Genomic DNA, 18855 nt, shown 5'->3' with positions numbered 1-18855 from the left:
GCATAGCAACTTAAAACATACTGTATGCCAATAAAATGTAGTGTTAAATAAAGGGAATTGTTCAACAGAATGAGGGCAGTACAACACAGACTTCACTCATCTAGTGTGAATCAGCTGAACGAAATACAGATGTCATGGTGTCATTTTAGAATTATTGCAGGTCCAGGGATAATTTAAATCCAGCACGAATAGTACATATGGTGATAAAAACCACATGAAAAACGTACTACTGTGTGACTCTAGTCTAATATTCTGACACTAATGTATTGTTGTGAGTTTGCAGTGAGCAGGAAACAAAAATCCAGCAGCCAAACAAATAACTTTTTTATTTAAATTATTTTCTAAACGCAGAACAATGAATCATAAATTGGTGAAAAATCAAATTTAAGATAAACACATTTTCCAATTGAAACTGAAAACAAAACAAGATTAATTTTTTCTCAGAACAACATAACATGTCTAAATTGGTACCTTTAACTGAGCTCTCTGAGTAAAAGCTGCCCCACACTGATCACAGGCGATATTTTATCCTGTGTGAATACGCTGATGACGCCTTAGATGACCTTGTTGGGTAAAAGCTGCCCCACACTGATCACATTTGTAAGGCTTATCTCCAGTGTGAATACGCTGATGACTCCTCAGATTATCTTGTTTGGTAAAAGCTGCCCCACACTGATCACATCTGTAAGGTTTCTCTCCAGTGTGAATACGCTGATGACTCCTTAGACTACCTTGATGGGTAAAAGCTGCCCCACACTCATCGCATTTGTAAGGCCTATCTCCAGTGTGAATACGCTGATGACTCCTTAGACTACCGTGATGGGTAAAAGCTGCCCCACACTGATCACATATGTAAGGCTTATCTCCAGTGTGAATACGCTGATGACTCCTCAGATTATCTTGTTGGGTAAAAGCTAACCCACACTGATCACATCTGTAAGGCTTATCCCCAGTGTGAATACGCTGATGACGCATTAGACTACCTTGATGGGTAAAAGCTGCCCCACACTCATCACATCTGTAAGGCTTATCTCCAGTGTGAATACGCTGATGACTCCTTAGACTACCTTGTTGGGTAAAAGCTGCCCCACACTCATCACAGCTGTAAGGCTTATCCCCAGTGTGAATACGCTGATGACTCCTCAGATTATCTTGTTGGGTAAAAGCTGCCCCACACTGATCACATCTGTAAGGCTTATCCCCAGTGTGAATTCGCTGGTGACGGCTTAGATGACCTGACAAGGTAAAAGCTGCCCCACACTGATCACATCTGTAAGGCTTATCTCCAGTGTGAATACGCTGATGACTCCTTAAATTATTTTGTTGGGTAAAAGCTGCCCCACACTGATCACATCTATAAGGCTTATCTCCAGTGTGAATACGCTGATGACTCCTTAGATGACATTGTTGGGTAAAAGCTGCCCCACACTGATCACATCTGTACGGCTTTTCTCCAGTGTGAATACGCTGATGACGCCTTAGATGACCTTGTTCGGTAAAAGCTGCCCCACACTGATCACATCTGTAAGGCTTATATCCAGTGTGGATACGCTGATGACTTCTTAGACTACCTTGTTTCGTAAAAGCTGCCCTACACTGATCACATCTGTAAGGCTTCTCTCCAGTGTGAATACGCTGATGACTCATTAGACTATCTTGTTGGGTAAATGCTGCCCAACACTGTTCACAGCTGGACAGCTTCTCTTCAGTATTAATCCTCTTTCGGACCTTCAGAACTGGTGTGGAAGTGGTGAGGACTTTATACCTCCTATCACAGCAGTGACTTGTGGTTCTCTCTTTGGCTTTATGTTTCTGTAAGGAAAGAGAAAAAGACTTAGATCTGTTGTTGGCTGATCTGACAAATCCTTTTTCAATTCAAGTGCTGTCTGTCATGTTCGCAGTGAAACAATGAAGAGTTTTATGTCTCAGTGCTATGTTAAGCATGTTCTGTTATCAATGGCTCTTGACAGCCAGAAACATTCAGATAAAACATCTCAATATGTCAAAACACAAGTGTGAAGGGCTAAGGCTACCCACCCTCACAAAATCATAAATTGTTTATAGAAATCCCTTGATATGACTGATGGTGTGTTTAATGTATTCTGTACAAACTCAAAATGTCATCAGTCAGCACTTTTTCTGCCCTGACCTTGTGTGTGCGGTACACAGTGTAGACTGGAGAGGCATGTATTGTTATCCTGCGTGTTTATTATTTATTTATTTTTTTCATTTATTTGATCGGGAATAGTGTGCTATGACTTTTGGTGGTGAAATTCCTTTTTTTCCCAAAGTTATTCCCAAAAAAACGGTAAAAAAAAAACATTCAAAGCCCAACATTCAAAAGGAAAAAGTAAAAAAAAAAGCCAAAATTCACCTTTTTCTGAGTCACCTAACTTTCTCATACTTGCACGTAGAAATGTCATTCAAACTTCAAAACTTCTGTTCTCTCCAAAACACCAAACAGTTTTTCCCTAAGATGTACACTTTTCAAAATATGAGCACTCAAGCAAGGACTGGAAATAACTTTTTTGTCAAATCTAGAGTGCTGGTGTTGGTTGCTAGAGTGGGAGAAACAGTAAAAAAATAACCTGATTTTTTAATTGTAACTCGAGCTCACGGCCAAACCGTAAAAAGGAGACAAATAATTTTTGGTCAGAATGTAGACATAGATGTTGGGATTCATAAAATGTGACTTTGACAGGTGGGGTATGCACAAAATTTAAATGGAGGGGGCTAAAGCAGCGCAAATACCTTTCTCAGTCCCCATTGGCTGTAATGTAATCAAACGTTTTCTTCAAAAGAATCTCACTCTGTCTTCACACTGAGCTTACTCAAACATTTTAAGGAATATCTGAATAAAATTAAGATTGTCAGAATCTGCCGGTTTCCGTGTCTCTCATAATGTTTTTCTGCTACGAGCTACGGTTTGATCACAAATCGGAGTTATTTGAGACCTTGTCAGAAGCCAAAATCTGGGTTTTTCTCACAGCCAAACCGGAAGGTTCTGAAGAGAGGTTCTTGTTGCCCCTAGCAACCCGAATTCAGCTGCTGACTCATTGCCTCAGCCAGAACTGGTCACATGACTCAGTCACTGAAGACTTCATATACTTTAACCTGTAAAATGAAAGACGTCTCAAAGAATTCTATGAAATCTGACCCCTGATCTTTGACCTTAGCAGTATATACCCCCCACCAGTAAATACCACCACCAGTAAATAACCCCCACCAGTAAATACCCCACCAGTAAATACCCCCACAGTATATACCCCCCACCAGTAAATACCATCACCAGTAAATAACCCCCACCAGTAAATACCCCCACAGTATATACCCCCCACCAGTAAATACCACCACCAGTAAATACCCCCCACCAGTAAATACCCCCCCCCACAGTAAATACCACCACCAGTAAATACCCCCCCACAGTAAATACCCCCCAGTAAATAGCCCCACCAGTAAATACCCCCCTCACACAGTAAATACCCCCCCACATTAAATACCCCCCACAGTATATACCCCGCACCAGTAAATACCCCCCACACAGGAAATACCCCCCACCAGTAAATAACCCCCACCATTAAATACCCCACCAGTAAATACCTCCACAGTATATACCCCCCACCAGTAAATACCACCACCAGTAAATACCCCCCACCAGTAAATACCCCCTCACAGTAAATACCCCCCAGTAAATACCCCCGCAGTAAATACCCCCCCCCCCCACAGTAAATAACCCCCACAAGTAAATACTCCCCACCAGTAAATACCCCCCTCACACAGTAAATACCCCCCCACCAGTAAATACCCCCCCAGTAAATACCACAGTACATACCCCCCCCCCCCCCCCCCACACACACACACAGTAAATAACCCTCAGTAAATGCTATAACTTTTGAATGGTTTGACATAGAGAGTCGTGGGTGGTGTCATTGGACTCGGAATTGAGTCCTTGACCATAATTGGTGCAAATTAGCCCCGCCCCTTCTTCTGATTGGTCAATATGGGATAGTCCGATAACTTTTGAATGGTTTGACATAGAGAGTCGTGAGTGGTGTCATCGGACTTAGTTTTGAGTCTTTCACCTTTATTGCTGAAAAATGCAGCAATGTACACAAATGGGCAGCAACCCCCCGTGGAACTCTCGAAATTTCTGCGAGGAAATTTTTCTAGTTGTTATTATTATTAACATTATTATTGATACAAATGTATCAAACATTATTTCATAAAAAATACAAAACAGCTGTTTTGCCTATTGGTCAACCTGCCTGAATGTCAGGGATTGGACAGTTCTGAATGTCAGTGATTGGACAGTCCTGAATGTCAGGGATTGGACAGTCCTGAATGTCAATGATTGGCCAGTCCCGAATGTCAGTGATTGGACAGTCCTGAATGTCAGTGATTGGACAGTCCTGAATTTCAGTGATTGGATAGTCCTCACCTACTTCCCGCCTCCCATTTCTGAATTTGAGGGAGCTTTCAGACCTGTGGCCCGTTTGTTTTGTTCCGATTCATGGACTAAATCGATACAGTTGTTTCGTTTCTCATTTGTGTTCACAACGCAACCTGTCTGTAGCGGCTCAAAGCTGTTAACAAATGCCATGAACCAACTGTTCTCTCATTGGTCAGAAATGAACGCGGAAGGAGTTTCCTCTTCCGTACCCCGGGAAAAACAACAAGCCCCTTTCACAGAGAGGACGCAAAGCGCAGACCGCCGCCGGCTTTCCCATTCATATACAGTATGTGCTACTGGCGCAAGAGCGGACCGCTCTGCGGGCGAGAGGCCGCCTGCCGTGGCGTTGGCGCTACGCAAACCCTGCCCAAATTGAAATTTTTTTAATTTCACCGCGTCGCGCTGGGACGACATCTCGACACGGTGAGACGGTGGTGGAGGCTGCTCCGACTCTCCTCCTTGCGCCGACTCTCTTCCTTGCGCCAAATCTCCTCCTTGCGCCGCAGTTTACACAATGAATGGAGTTGTGTCGGTTGCTGTGTCGATTATGTTCTCACTCCAAATAAAAAAAAACTAACCGCAGCCAGGTCTGGAATGAAAGCGAGCCGAGACCACCTCTCCTAGGATCTCGGCTCGCTTGTTTTGTGCCGCTTCTGAGTGCGATTGCTGTGTTCAGATATACCAAACGAACCGATCTTTAGGGGGAAACGCTCCCTGTTCCGGAACAACTGCTCCAAACGGGAAAGGTGTGAAAGCACCCTGAAATAAAGCGTTTGGATCATCAGCAGCAACAGAAAGAGCGAGGAGGAGCGGGAACGTGGACCTGAACACTGACCTGCAGACCAGCGGAGGAAGAGTCTGCTTTGGTCCTGCTGCTGGACTCCGAGTCCGGGTTCTGATCCCGGTCCTGGATCTGATCCCGGTCCTGGATCTGATCCTGGGTCTGGATCTGGTCCCGGTACTGGATCTGGTCCCGCTCCTGGTTCTGATCCTGGTCCTGGATCTGATCCTGGTCCTGGATCTGATCCCGGTCCATCTCCTGGTCCTGGATCTGATCCCGGTCCATCTCCTCCAAACACGTGGCCACCACTCGTTGCCTGCTGGGAAATGTAGGATTATCGTACTCATGCGCGGATTAATACACAGGCTTCCCTAGGCTGCAGCCTAGAACTAGGGGCCCCAGGTGTGGAGGGGCCCTTGGATTGGTCAGACTATTTTTAGAAATGTTAAATACACTACAATGGTATAAAAAAAAGTGACCTCTATTGATCCGTGGGGTGATAAACAAGTAAAAAAGCACTGACTGGGCAAACATGGGTCACTTCTATCCAATCAGCTCATTGATTGGATTTGCCGTTCTTCCGTCACAATGCTGTCGCCTATCAATCTTACAGCGGCAAAATGTCGGACAAGAAAGTCAGTGGCGCTCAGAAACGTAAAGTGCAGCGGGAGAAAGAAAAAAGGGACAAGGAATTATAAATGAAGATTCCAAAGCTAACAGGGTATTTGAAGTCTGGTGGTTGTCAGGGTCAAGATGTGGAGGCGGATGACGCTGACCGCGACCACCGCGACTCGTCTTCGTTGGCTATAGGCCTGCTCCCTTGAAGTCAACGGCTCGAGGCGTCATTCGAGGATTCTGGCGTCGACGCGCATTCCTTGAGTCGAGCCGTCGTATTTTTAGGGAAGGGGGAGGGGGGGATGCTGCAGTAACAGCAGGAGCTACATGTGAAGTGTGTTATGCGGTGAAAGAAAGCAACAGGTTAAAACATGGCGAGTAAGAAATCAAAGGTTTGGAAACATTTTGAAGTTGTGAAGGATGACCCTAAAAAAGTACAGTGTTTGATGTGTAAGCAAGAATTTGCTTACCATTCAGCAACGACAACCATGGGAAACCATTTGACGAGGGTAAGCAAGGAGCTGCTCAGTCTATAAATCAGGCTTTGTTGTAAACTATTAAATATCAATGAAATAAAATCAATGATCAATTGTAGCCTAATATTTTATTCATGGTAACATTCTGTCAGGTCCACCCGTCGACATGGACGCCGGCCACCAAGGATAGTGAATCGTCTGGTTCGGGAACTTCGCAATTAAAACAGACCCAGCTGCACGTGGTAGTTTATAGATTTATTTCATTTAAAATGCTTAAAACAATGTTCATATTACTGTTGCATGCACTGTATGTTCACATGGTTTAAACAGCACTTGGGTAAAAAGCCAAATTGATACGGGGGGGGGGGCGGGGGTACTTAAAAAACTTGCCGTTGACGCGTCGCATTAAACTCCCCGACTTGAGTCGACCAGCTAAATCCTGCGTCGGGGACAGCCCTAGTTGGCTAATGAGGAATGTCCGACAGTGTCCGAGTGTAATACTGAGGCTTCGAGAACGGAGCCCGCAGACTCAGCGGGTTCTGCTTCTGGTGTCCCGGGAGTTAGCCACGATGTGCTAGCCTCCGCTAATGCCTCCGCGAGTGTTTCACCTGTTTCTGCAGAGAGTGCACAAGACGGCAGCAATCCTGCTAATGCTACCTGGAGCTCGGATCCTGCGTGCTGGGAGACAATTGATGAAGATATGAGGAAATACTGGATTAAAATGGGGCCTGAAACATGTCAGAATAAAGATGCAGATGTGGCTGCATCTGAAAGACAACACAAACACCATAAAAGATACTTTTCTAAAACGTTGTTTAAAAGGAACCCTGGCTATTAAGACATGTAGGTCTTAAAAGATAAATGTTGGTATCAATTATAACAATGTGATATAAAAAACCTTTTTGATGTCTTCGTTTTTATAAAATTTGAAAATATAATTTAACATGTAGGTCGCCATTGTTGTTTACATTCTGGGTAGTGACGTCAGACGGTGGCTCCTGCTAACCCCCGTACACTGTTTTGACACCCAGAAACAGATGAAAACACAGCTAAACAGGTGACGGCGCACCAGAAACACAGATCAAAAAACAGCTAAACATTAAGGTGACGGCGCACCTACAAAAAAGTAAAAAAAAAAAAAAAAAAAGTACAGCACCATAAAGCATGAACTACAAAAACACCATAAAACTCAGATAGACTAACAGACCACACGTTTGAACTAGCAGATAGCTGATGCTACAATAAAAACCCCAGCCAGATCTGGCGTCATTAAATTAAATAAAGATGTTCTTGCCTATTTGAAGCGAAGTCTGCGCCTCCCGTTTCGTCAAAGTCCCGGGCCAGTCCCCTCAGCCTCTGGTCTGTCATCACCCAGCACCGAAGCCGGTTTTAGGGGGGCGGCAGGGGTGGGCTTTGCCCACCCAAACGTGCATCTGCCCACCGCTGCTCCATCCCGGCCAGAGCGGAGAGCGGAGAGTGGAGAGCGGATGGCGGTGCGCTGCAGGCTGTAGAGCCCCGGCTACGCCGTCTACGGCGTAGGCTACGCAGGCTACGCAGGAGCCTACGCCGTCTACACCGTAGGCTACGCCATAGGCTACGGCGTCTACGCCGTAGGCTACGCCGTCTACGCAGGAGCCTAATGCACTGGTAAGATGCGCACGACATTGATCATTTTTGCAGATCTCCCGTGCATCACAGAACTTTGATCCAGTTTGCCTGAACCGAGACGTCTTATGGGCTCCCTCGTCAGCCTCCACGGCCGGGAGAGTGCTGCTCATCTATGTTTTAGATACCTGTCCCAGTTAAACTAACGCGGCTTATCTTCCCAGAGCCACCGCTCTACGTCATCGCCCCCAGAATGCATTGCGCAGGTAAAACATGGCGCCTCCCGCAAGTCAAAATATGTGATAAACATTGTAGATTTTTAAAGCAATTAGATTATTTTATGTGTTTCTAACAACATATTTTAGTATAAGAGAACAATTGTGGCTAATAAGGGACTACATGTCTTAATAGCCAGGGTTCCTTTTAAAAGTTAACTGGCAAATGGCGAAAGTGTGGAAAGAGAATGGTTGCTGTATTCCCCTTCAAAAGGATCTGTATTTTGTTTCGCATGCAAATTATTCAGTGACAGTGATTTTCAGTCAGCTTTCACGACTGGCTACAGTGACTGGAAGAACGCAATCGCACGCCTCGCTGAACATGAAGGATCAAAGAGCCACAAAAAGGCCATGGTAGCCTATGTTACACGCTGTGCTGATGCTGGATGCATTGATACTGAACTAAAGAAACAATTTGACAGTGACTGTGAATACTGGACGGAAGTTTTAAAGAGGGTGGTTGTGGTGGTTAAGTTTTTGGCGGAGCGAGGACTACCATTCAGAGGACACAGGGAAATTTTTGGACAAGCTGATAACGGGAATTTCATGGGAGTTCTGGAAACCATCGCTGAGTTTGACACATTTCTGAAAGCCCATATTGAAAAATATGGCAATGCTGGTAAGGCAACACCTTCCTATTTGTCTTCAACAACATGTTTGGAGTTTATTGAGCTGATGGGGGAGCAGGTCCTTGCAGAGATCATCAGGCAAATAAAAGTGGTAAAGTACTTCAATAAGTGTCGATTCCACGCCAGATGTGACCCACATAGATCAGCTGACATTCATTATGAGATTTGTGTCACCCGATGGCAGGATTGAGAAGCGTTTTGTTAAGTTTCTACCTATTCAAAGTGTAAGGTTAACTAAAGGTTAACACTATACAGCTGTGCAAACTTCCCGTTTTTGTTTGGGCCCTCATTGTTCTTTTGAAACTTTCTTAAGTTTCTTTCCACCAGACATGAAAATTCTCAGTTCCTCTTTAACTAAAAATGTCATGATTCACCTCTACCCCTGATGTCTGTTTCCTCCCACAAACACAGCCGTGTTGCTCTGCAAAGCTCCGACTATTGCTTCCCCTTCTGCAGAGGCGCATTTTAAAAATAATTTCCAACAGTCTTTGGGGTCTTCCTTCGTTACAAACTGGGTTTAATGTTGATTTAAACCTAACACAAAGTCACTCTGCCAGTCTGTTATTGGTGTTTTGCAGGACATGAGTATTGATATAAATAACTAGGGGTGTAACGATACACTAATCTCACGATACGGTACGATACACAATATTGAGGTCACGATAACGATACGATATTATAGCAGTATTTTTTTAACAACCTTGAATGAGGAACATATGACTGGAAAAAATTGTCTTTTATTTGAAAAACACAAAATACAAAACAAATACTGTGCGTTTGCGCTATAGTTACAGTTTGTAGTGCTTTATAACTGTTTAAGTTTTAAAGAGCAAGCCAGGCCAACCATTTTCCACAAGCTGAACTAAAAGTAAATGTCAGGTTTGCATTATGCATCTTCAGTTTCATACAAGTACAAATATTTTGCCACAAACTGAATAGTTTGTGGCAAATGTATGATTAGACTTTTTTCTTTTCCAGAAATTTAACAACTAAAATTAAATAAATAAATAAAAGTAAATAAATACATACAATTTTACATCATAAAAAAGATTGACTCATGCTCACTTATAAAATCCTACACTGTTGAGGGACATTAAAGTACACTGGAACTCAGCAGAAGTTGTCCCCGTGTTTATCCTACTCACGACCCCAAAAAGGTTTAATTTAATAAGGTAAGGCTTAACTCTACACCAGCCTTACATAAGTAAAAGTTCAGAGCTCAAAACCCCCCAAGAGTCCCGTGATCAGGACCGCAAAACGGTACTAGTTTCTTCTGAGCGGAGTAAGATTTTGGTCCACGGGTCGAGGCGTGGTCGGATGCGCGTTACTAGTCAACACAATAGATTAATATTAATAACCCAATATCGCGATACACTTTGTCACCTCCACGACACGTATCGTGACGTTTTTGTATCGCGAAATTTTCGTGGCACCATATATTGTTACACCCCTATAAATAACTGCAGAGGCCAATGCTACGATAATGCCGTCAACATGTCCGGAACTTACAGTGGCCTTCAATCACGCATTAAACAAATTAACCCTTTGGCTGAATGGGTAGCGTGCGCTGCACACACACTTAATTTAGTCGGGATTAACAGTGTGAACTGCTGCCTTGAGACGGAGGAATTTTTTTACTTCGTACAGACACTTTTTAATTTTTCCTCCAAATCCACATCCCGTTGGCAGGTTATTACAGCGGGTTTACAGCCCAATGATAACCACAGAATAGAAACTTTAAAAAGTCTGTCTGACACGAGATGGTCAGCACACGCACAAGCAACAAAAGCACTGCACCAGAACTATCCGAGGATCCAAGAGTCCTTGCTGATGTTAAGTGATGGCTCCAGCCAAAATCTTACAACTCGATATGAAGCAAGGGCACTCTAGGAATAGACGATATTTTACCGTTCACGATATACCATCAAAAAAATTCCCCATGGTAAGAATTTGTCATCTCACGGTAAAAAGGATAAATTCCCATTTATAATGTTTTTGTGTAACAAACATGGCGGAAGGCGGATCTGAGAGCTCGTTGTTAAACGAGGCTCCAGCTCCATTATCTGGAACTGGTTTGGATTTAAAAAGAGAGACAAAGAGCAAGCATCGTCTATTATATGCAGAGTCTGCAAAAAAACAGTGAGTACAAAGGATGGCAATATATTTTATTCTTCATCATGTTGTCTTTTGCACTATTTTGTTACCAAACAGAAGGAAATGGTTGTTACATCTTGATATAACGTTGGACTATTACGAAAAGAAATTGCAATAGTATCTAATTTGTGGCATGTTCCAACCACAGGTTAATTTGCACATGTTATTTATATTAGAAGAGGTCATCACTGATTGGATTTTATTTTCAGTGAACTTTTATTTATTTGTCAATTCAATTCAATTCAATTTTATTTATATAGCGTCTAATACAACAGGAGTTGTCTCTAGACGCTTTACAGAGACCCATACCCAGAACATGACCCCCGAGCAGTTATTACATAAACAATGGCAGGTAAAAACTCCCCTAGTGGGAGAAAAACCTTAAGCCAAACAGTGGCAAGGAAAAACTCCCCTTTAGGAGGGAAGAAACCTTGAGCAGGACCAGGCTCATCAGGGGGGACCCTCCTGCCGAGGGCCAGACTGGTGGGTCAGGGACGGCAACAGCACAGCAGGCAGGTGGAAGCAGCAACGGGATGACCGGGGGTGGGGACCGCAGGCCAGCACACAGCTCCCGAAGCTCCGGCCCAATCAGCAAGTCCCAGGTTGGGGTGCAGGGTCAGGAAAAGACTTGTGCTCCGTAATGTAAGCTACAAGCCACCCACGGCCACCTGCAGGACAAAAGAGAGAAAAGGGAGGAGAAGGGGGGGCCAGCAACGGGATGACCAGGGGTGGGGACCGCAGGCCAGCACGCAGCTCCCGAAGCTCCGGCCCAATCAGCAAGTCCCAGGTTGGGGTGCAGGGTCGGGGAAAGACTTGTGCTCCGTAATGCAAGCTACAAGCCACCCACGACCCCCTGCAGGTTCCGGTGTCCGGCAAAGGATGCTGCAACATGGACAAAAGAGAGAAAAGGGAGGAGAAGGGGGGGCCAGCACAAGAAACCACAGGAGCGACTCTGACACACTAAAGTTTACACTACCTAGAGATTTACCAACACCAGCTAGAGGTTTGCTAAACACTAACTATAGGCTTTACTAAACAGAAATGTTTTAAGTTTAGTTTTAAAGGCGGAGGTGGTGTCAGCCCCCTTAACCCAGATTGGAAGTTGGTTCCATAGTAGTGGCGCCTGATAGCAGAACGCCCGCCCTCCCAATCTACATTTAGATACTCTAGGAACTACAAGTAAACCTGCACTCTGAGAACGGAGAGCTCTGACAGGAACATAAGGCACTATCAGGTCTTGCAAATAATGCGGAGCTAAGCCGTTTTGGGCTTTATACGCAAGTAATACAATTTTAAATTGGATTCTGAATTTTACGGGTAACCAATGGAGCGACGCTAACACTGGAGAGACGTGGTCTCTCCTGCTAATTCCTGTCAGTACTCGTGCTGCTGCATTTTGGATCAGCTGGAGCCTATTCAGCAAATTACTTGGACATCCTGCTAACAACACATTACAGTAATCTAGTCTAGAAGATACAAACGCATGAACTAGTTTTTCTGCATCACTCTGTGAGAGGATTTTCCTAATCTTTGCAATATTACGGAGATGGAAAAAGGCTATTTTACAAACCTGATTGACATATGGTTTAAACGACAAATCCTGATCGAAAATAACACCAAGATTTCTCACAGTTGCACTGGAAGCCATCGCAACACCATCTAATCCCTTCCTAAGATGCTCTGGACCAAGAATGATAACCTCTGTTTTATCTGAATTTAGAAGCAGGAAATTTCTGGACATCCAGTCCTTGATGTCCCTAAGACATGCCTGAAGTTTAACTAACGGTTCTGTTTCATCCGGCTTCATAGACAAATAGAGCTGCGTATCATCAGCATAACAATGAAAGTGTATGCCGTGATTCTGGATTATACTTCCCAACGGCTGCATGTATAAACTGAACAAGATTGGCCCTAGCACTGAACCCTGCGGAACACCATAACAGACCCTTGACTGTTCTGAAGAAACCTCATGTACATGAACAAACTGGAACCTGTCAGATAGGTATGATTTAAACCAACATAGAGCTGTCCCTTTAATCCCAACAACATGCTCTAACCTGTGCAGTAAAATGCCATGATCTATAGTGTCAAAAGCAGCTCTGAGGTCCAGTAGAACCAGTATGGACACTAATCCCTTATCTGAGGCCATAAGGAGGTCATTCGTGACTCGAACAAGTGCTGTCTCTGTGCTATGATGCATTCTGAACCCTGACTGAAAGACTTCAAACAGATCATTTCTATACAAATAGTCACATAACTGGCTTGAAACTGCCTTTTCCAGAATTTTAGACACAAATGGAAGGTTGGAAATTGGTCTATAATTAGCTAAGGTGTCTGGGTCAAGAGAAGGTTTTTTAAGTAAAGGTTTAATTACTGCGACTTTGAAAACCTGTGGTACATATCCTAAACTTAGGGATAAGTTAATTTGGTCCAGTATTGTCGTACCAATAAGAGAAAAAATATGTTTGAATAGTCGAGTCGGGATGGGGTCTAACATACATGTGGTTGACTTAGCTCTATTAACGAGTGAAGTCAGCTCAGGGAGGTCTATAGGATCAAAACAGTCTAGAGACAAGTCAGAGCCTAGGGAAGTCGCTAAAGCTGAAGAAACACCTACAACCGGCTGGTTGATTTCTTCTCTAATTCTCGCGATTTTACTGTTGAAGAAGCCCATAAAGTCCTCACTACTGAGAGCTGCAGGAATGCACGGCTCAACAGAGTTGTGACTCTTTGTCAGCCTGGCTACAGTGCTGAACAGAAAACGTGGGTTACTTTTGTTATCCTCTATCAACGTTGAATAATAAGCTGTTCTGGCTTTGCGAATGGCTTTTTTATATACTATTAGAATATCTTTCCATTCACGATGAGAGTCTACAGACCTACAAGAGTACCACTTCCTTTCCATTTTACGCACGTTTTGTTTCAACATGCGGATATCTGAATTATACCAGGGAGTTAAGCTCCTGTGGCTAGAAACCCTCCTTTTCAAAGGAGCAACTTCATCTAAAGCTGAATGCAACAAATCAGCAGTGTTACTAGCAAGGAAATCAACATCTGCAGAGGTAGAACCCAGGTCACTGGCCTCGACTACATCACTATTTCGCACTGTTGTAAGATAAGCAATGGCCTCCCTAAATTTAACAATAACTTCATCAGACAAACATCTGCTAAAATAATACCTCCTATTTTGCACTTCAACATCAACAAAATTAAATTCAAACGTTATTAAGTAATGGTCGGATAAAAGGGAGTTTACAGGTGACACCAACAGACCATCAGTTTCAACACCGTAGGTGAGAACGAGATCGAGAGTATGATTAAAACAGTGCGTCGGTTTATCCACTTTTTGTGAGATACCCATTGATTCTAGAAGAGAATCGAAGGCTAATTTAAGATTATCGCTTTCAACATCCATATGAATGTTAAAATCACCCACTATGATGAATTTATCTGTGCTGATCAATAATCCAGAAAGGAAATCTGAAAATTCAGACAAAAACTCCAGATACGCACCAGCAGGGGGCCGGTACACTACCACTAACACAACTGGCTTCTCTGATTTCCGGCTCGGAAATTTCAGACCAAGCATGAGGCTTTCAAATGTATTATAGTTGCACTTAGGTTAAATTTTTGTTTGGAGACCGGAGTTATAAATTGCTGCAACTCCTCCGCCTCGGCCCGTGCTTCTAGGAATGTGATGATTAAAGTAGCCGGGCGGAGTTGATTCATTCAAACTAACATACTCTTCCTCCTGTAACCATGTTTCTGTTAAGCAGAAAATATCACTCCTGCTCTCTGTAATTATATCATTTACTAACAGAGACTTAGAGCTTAATGATCGTATATTTAGTAGTCCGCATCTAATTTTTCGGTCTGTAATTGGTACCAAATGTACATTGGTTTTAATTTTTACAAGGTTATCTTGGTTAACGCCTCTATAACGCTGCACCTGGTGAACTTTTGGAGGGCGGGGAACTGCAACCACTTCTATTTTGCTAGGCACCTGGCCAGAGTCGCCAATATCATGTAATCCTACAGTTTTAGAGTCGCTAATTACATAATGCAATCCTACAGTTTTGTTGGCAGGCGTTGGTCCTTGAGAAGCAACAGATGTGTCGCTGAGTGGGGAAAAACGGTTAGACACATGAAGCGGGTGGTGGTGTTCTGTGAGCCCTTTAAGACTACCCTTCCTCCGAACCGTCACCCAGCTGCCCTGCCTGGCCGGCTGCCGGGGAGCTGCAGGGGAGCGGTTACGCTCAGCTGCTACGGGCCGGTCCGCAGAGGATTCTATCGGACTATGGTCTAGTTGGCCAAACCGGACCTCTAACTGACTGAGCCTCGCCTCCTGTTTCGTTATTTATCAGGTTGTATTTTTTTCTACTTTGTGATTTTATAAGCTAAGAAAACTTGAAGGACAATGGTACTTTTGCTGTTTGCACTGTTATCCCACTGTTTAATACAGTTTGAATAAATGTTGAATCTGTTCTTACATTTCAAACTTGTTTAATTTGAGTCATTACAGTTTTGCAGTATAGGTGTACTAATTTAATTGTTTTTTATTAATTCAATTTAATTGGTGTAGTTCAGTAGCTTTTAGTATTCTTTTAGAGCAGTGATTTGGGGACTCCAAAGACTGAATGTGGTGATAGATTTATAGTTAAAAAGGTGGAGTTGAATTGGTATTTTTTTTAATCGTCATCGTTATCGGGATAAATGCCAGAAATTATTGTGATACATTTTTTTTTAGCCAATACCGCCCATCCCTAGGGCACTCTACAGTAAAATGGAACGTTTCCATAAACCAGTACTGCACTGCAAACTGTGGAACTGGATTTATGTAATGGAGTCAATTTGATCAGCTCATTGAGGGATTATGTGGCCAACCTATGGGATAATTTTGACAACTTTGAGAGTGAAGCAAAAAACATGTCTCCGACAGTGTCCAAACAATATACAGCGGCCACACACAGACACAGAAGAAGAAAAAAACAAGCAGATGAGGCAACTGAGCAGGACTGTGAGCAGTCGGGCCGTGACAGGTTCAGAGCAATAGTGTTCCTTGCTGCCATAGATCGTCTCCTTGCTGAAATGGATCGGAGGGATCACTCCTACACACATGTTCAGCACACATCTGGATTTCTGAACAACATTCCATCTATCTCCATAAAAGACCTCCGTTCAGGAGCAGCTGATCTCCAGAGGAAATATCCAGGTGATCTAGAAGAAGATTTTGTGGATGAAATTGGACAATTCATTGAATTCATTAAGGGACAGGATGACACCTCAGCTAGGTCACTGCTGAGTCATATAAAGCTGGGCATACACTGTACGATATTTTAAATGGTTTGATTCAGCCCCATCTCACACTGCACCACTAGATCGCTGAGTTAAAAAGTTCACAGCCCACGATTTATGGTCTCACACTGTATGACCCGATGCTCTGATGCGACCCGTCTGCTCACACTATACGATCATAATCCTCACGTCGGACCCCAGTCCTGCCCACCCAAGCAAAGGTTATGGGGATCCTTTATTTTTTTATAATTTTATTTTTTTTATATATATATATAAAAAAAAATAAAAAATCACAAAATATTTATACCGTTTCTGATTGGGTGGGCACTGCGCATCATTTTTAGACACAACAATGAACGCATACCGCAAAAGTTGTGTCTCGGCGGAGGGACCCGGCGTCCCAGCAAAATGAGCAGAACAGAGAAGTTCAGAACAGCACACAGAGCGCACACTGAAGGCTGATTTATGGTTCCGTGTTACACCAACGCAGAGCCTACGGCGTACGGTATGCGGCGACGTGCACCGTACGGTGGTTAGCGGAACGCGGAACCATAAATCAGGCTTTAGCAATTTGTGCCATTCTGTGTGGCGATGAATGAAAAAAGATGAGACAAAGTCGTGATTGGACAAGGAATTGGCTGGGCAGACGTGGGAAATGCGGTCTTTTTTTCTGCTATTAAAACATGATTTGTAATGTGAATTTGTTTCACTTTAAACTACAAATAATAGTTTTGACGTGACATCAGAGATTGCACATGCTCTCTGCGAAAGGATGAGGCAAATCGGGTCGTAGCACGACCAGGATTTCAAACACGTTTGATTTTCTTGCGAGCACACGATTTGTGATCGGGAGCTCGTCGTGAGGTGTTAATCTCTCGTCGTGAGGTGTTAATCTCTCGTCGTGAGGTGTTACTCTCTCGTCGTGAGGTGTTAATCTCTCGTCGTGAGGTGTTAATTTCTCGTCGTGAGGTGTTAATCTCTCGTCGTGAGGTGTTAATCTCTCGTCGTTACCCCATGTATAACTGCACGAGGCACGACCAACGATTGGGTCGAAATCTGGCCCGATCCAAAAAATAGTCGCGCGACTAGCCGACAATCGCACAGTGTCTGCCGGCTTAAGAGGACGGAGACTACAGTTAGTGTTTCCAAATGTTGATATAGCACTGAGACTCTTTTTGACTTCACCTGTTACCAATGCCAGTGGGAAGCGTTCATTTTCAAAACTTGGACTTGTGAAGAATAAACTGAGATCCACAATGGGCCAAAACAGACTCAATCAAGACGTTATCACTTCCCTCCCATTGTCTACTGTCTACTGTTCACTCTTCAATGTCCTTATATGGTCATTTCCTGTCAAGTTTCTTAATAAAAGCATAATGCAATGGAGGAGGGTACTTTGGGGAAGCTCAGGAGTTCTCAATGAGGGTCTCGTTGCCCTGCACTCCTCTGCCCCCCCCCCCTTCTGCAGAAGTGTTAAAGACCCATTCCAAGGTAGTCTCTGTCTTTCCTCGTTATGAGTTTATGTAATGTAATTTAGACCTAACACACACACACACACACACACACACACACACACACACACACACACACACACACACACACACACACACACACACACACACACACACACACACACACACACACACACACACACACACACACACACACACACACAGCGCTGTCTTCACTCTAGTGTTTAATAGAGAACAGAAACAGAAATAGAGAACAGAAACTCACTGATCTGGTCCTGGTCCTGGTCCTGGATCTGGTCCTGGATCTGGTCCTGGATCTGGTCCTGGATCTGGTCCTGGATCTGGTCCTGGATCTGGTCCCGGTCTAGTTTAATAGAGTCTAACAGAAACTCACCTCTTGGTTCGGACTGGATTCACGGAACCACGGCAGCTTCTCTTACTTCCCCATTTCTCTGGAGGAGCGTCTCTTCTTCTTCTTCTTCTTCTTTTGTGTTTCCGGCAGTTTCAACGCATCCAGGCGTATTACTGCCCTCCTCTGGTAGTTTGGGGCTGAATTAGTTCACAATGGTCACTTATATTAGGTGGGACTCCACCTTCTGTGTGGGGTCTGCTCCGGTCTGTCCGGGTTGGGGGGGTCTCTGTGGCGATGCTCCTTGTGGTCGTGGTCGGTGATGCCTCTCGGTGTGGACGGCCACCCATAGGTAGTGTTTTCCTCACCTGGATCGTTAGTGCTAAGCCATGTCACCGGTCCACTTACTGTGTGTGTGTGTGTGTGTGTGTGTGTGTGTGTGTGTGTGTGTGGGCGTGTGTGTGGGCGTGTGAGTGTGTGCACATGAGTATGAGTGTGAGTGAGTGTGTGTGTGTGCGCGTGGGGGGTGGGAGGTGGGGTCGTATGGGATGTTTTAAATTCTGACTTTGATTGTTATTTTATTCTTCTTGTAAAGCACCATGTGTTGCATTCCTAATGTATGAATGGTGCTATATAAATAAATAAAGTTTGAGTTTGAGTTTATATTCTTGAATAAAGCCCAGTGGCATGCAGAAAATGTATGACTGCCCTTGCTATCAGTTGGTGGTCCTCATGTTGGCCGAGTAATATTCTA

The 18855-nt window shown here is 43.9% G+C and overlaps 1 protein-coding gene across 1 annotated transcript; it reads right to left on the bottom strand.

Moving 5' to 3' along the window:
• Positions 1-462: 462 nt before the first annotated feature.
• Positions 463-18164, bottom strand: LOC133447639 (zinc finger protein 501-like). Its single transcript, XM_061726397.1, has 3 exons — positions 18018-18164; positions 5286-5547; positions 463-1812 (listed from the first exon to the last, which is right to left on the bottom strand). The coding sequence occupies exons 2-3, from the start codon at positions 5514-5516 to the stop codon at positions 526-528; spliced, it is 1518 nt and encodes a 505-aa protein (XP_061582381.1). The 5' UTR covers positions 5517-5547; positions 18018-18164; the 3' UTR covers positions 463-525.
• Between the last annotated feature and the right edge of the window lie 691 nt (positions 18165-18855).

The sequence above is a fragment of the Cololabis saira genome, chromosome 1 (genome assembly GCF_033807715.1).
Source record: "Cololabis saira isolate AMF1-May2022 chromosome 1, fColSai1.1, whole genome shotgun sequence".
In the NCBI taxonomy this organism is placed as follows: Eukaryota; Metazoa; Chordata; class Actinopteri; order Beloniformes; family Belonidae; genus Cololabis; species Cololabis saira.
This window is presented reverse-complemented; position numbering and strand designations above follow the sequence as displayed.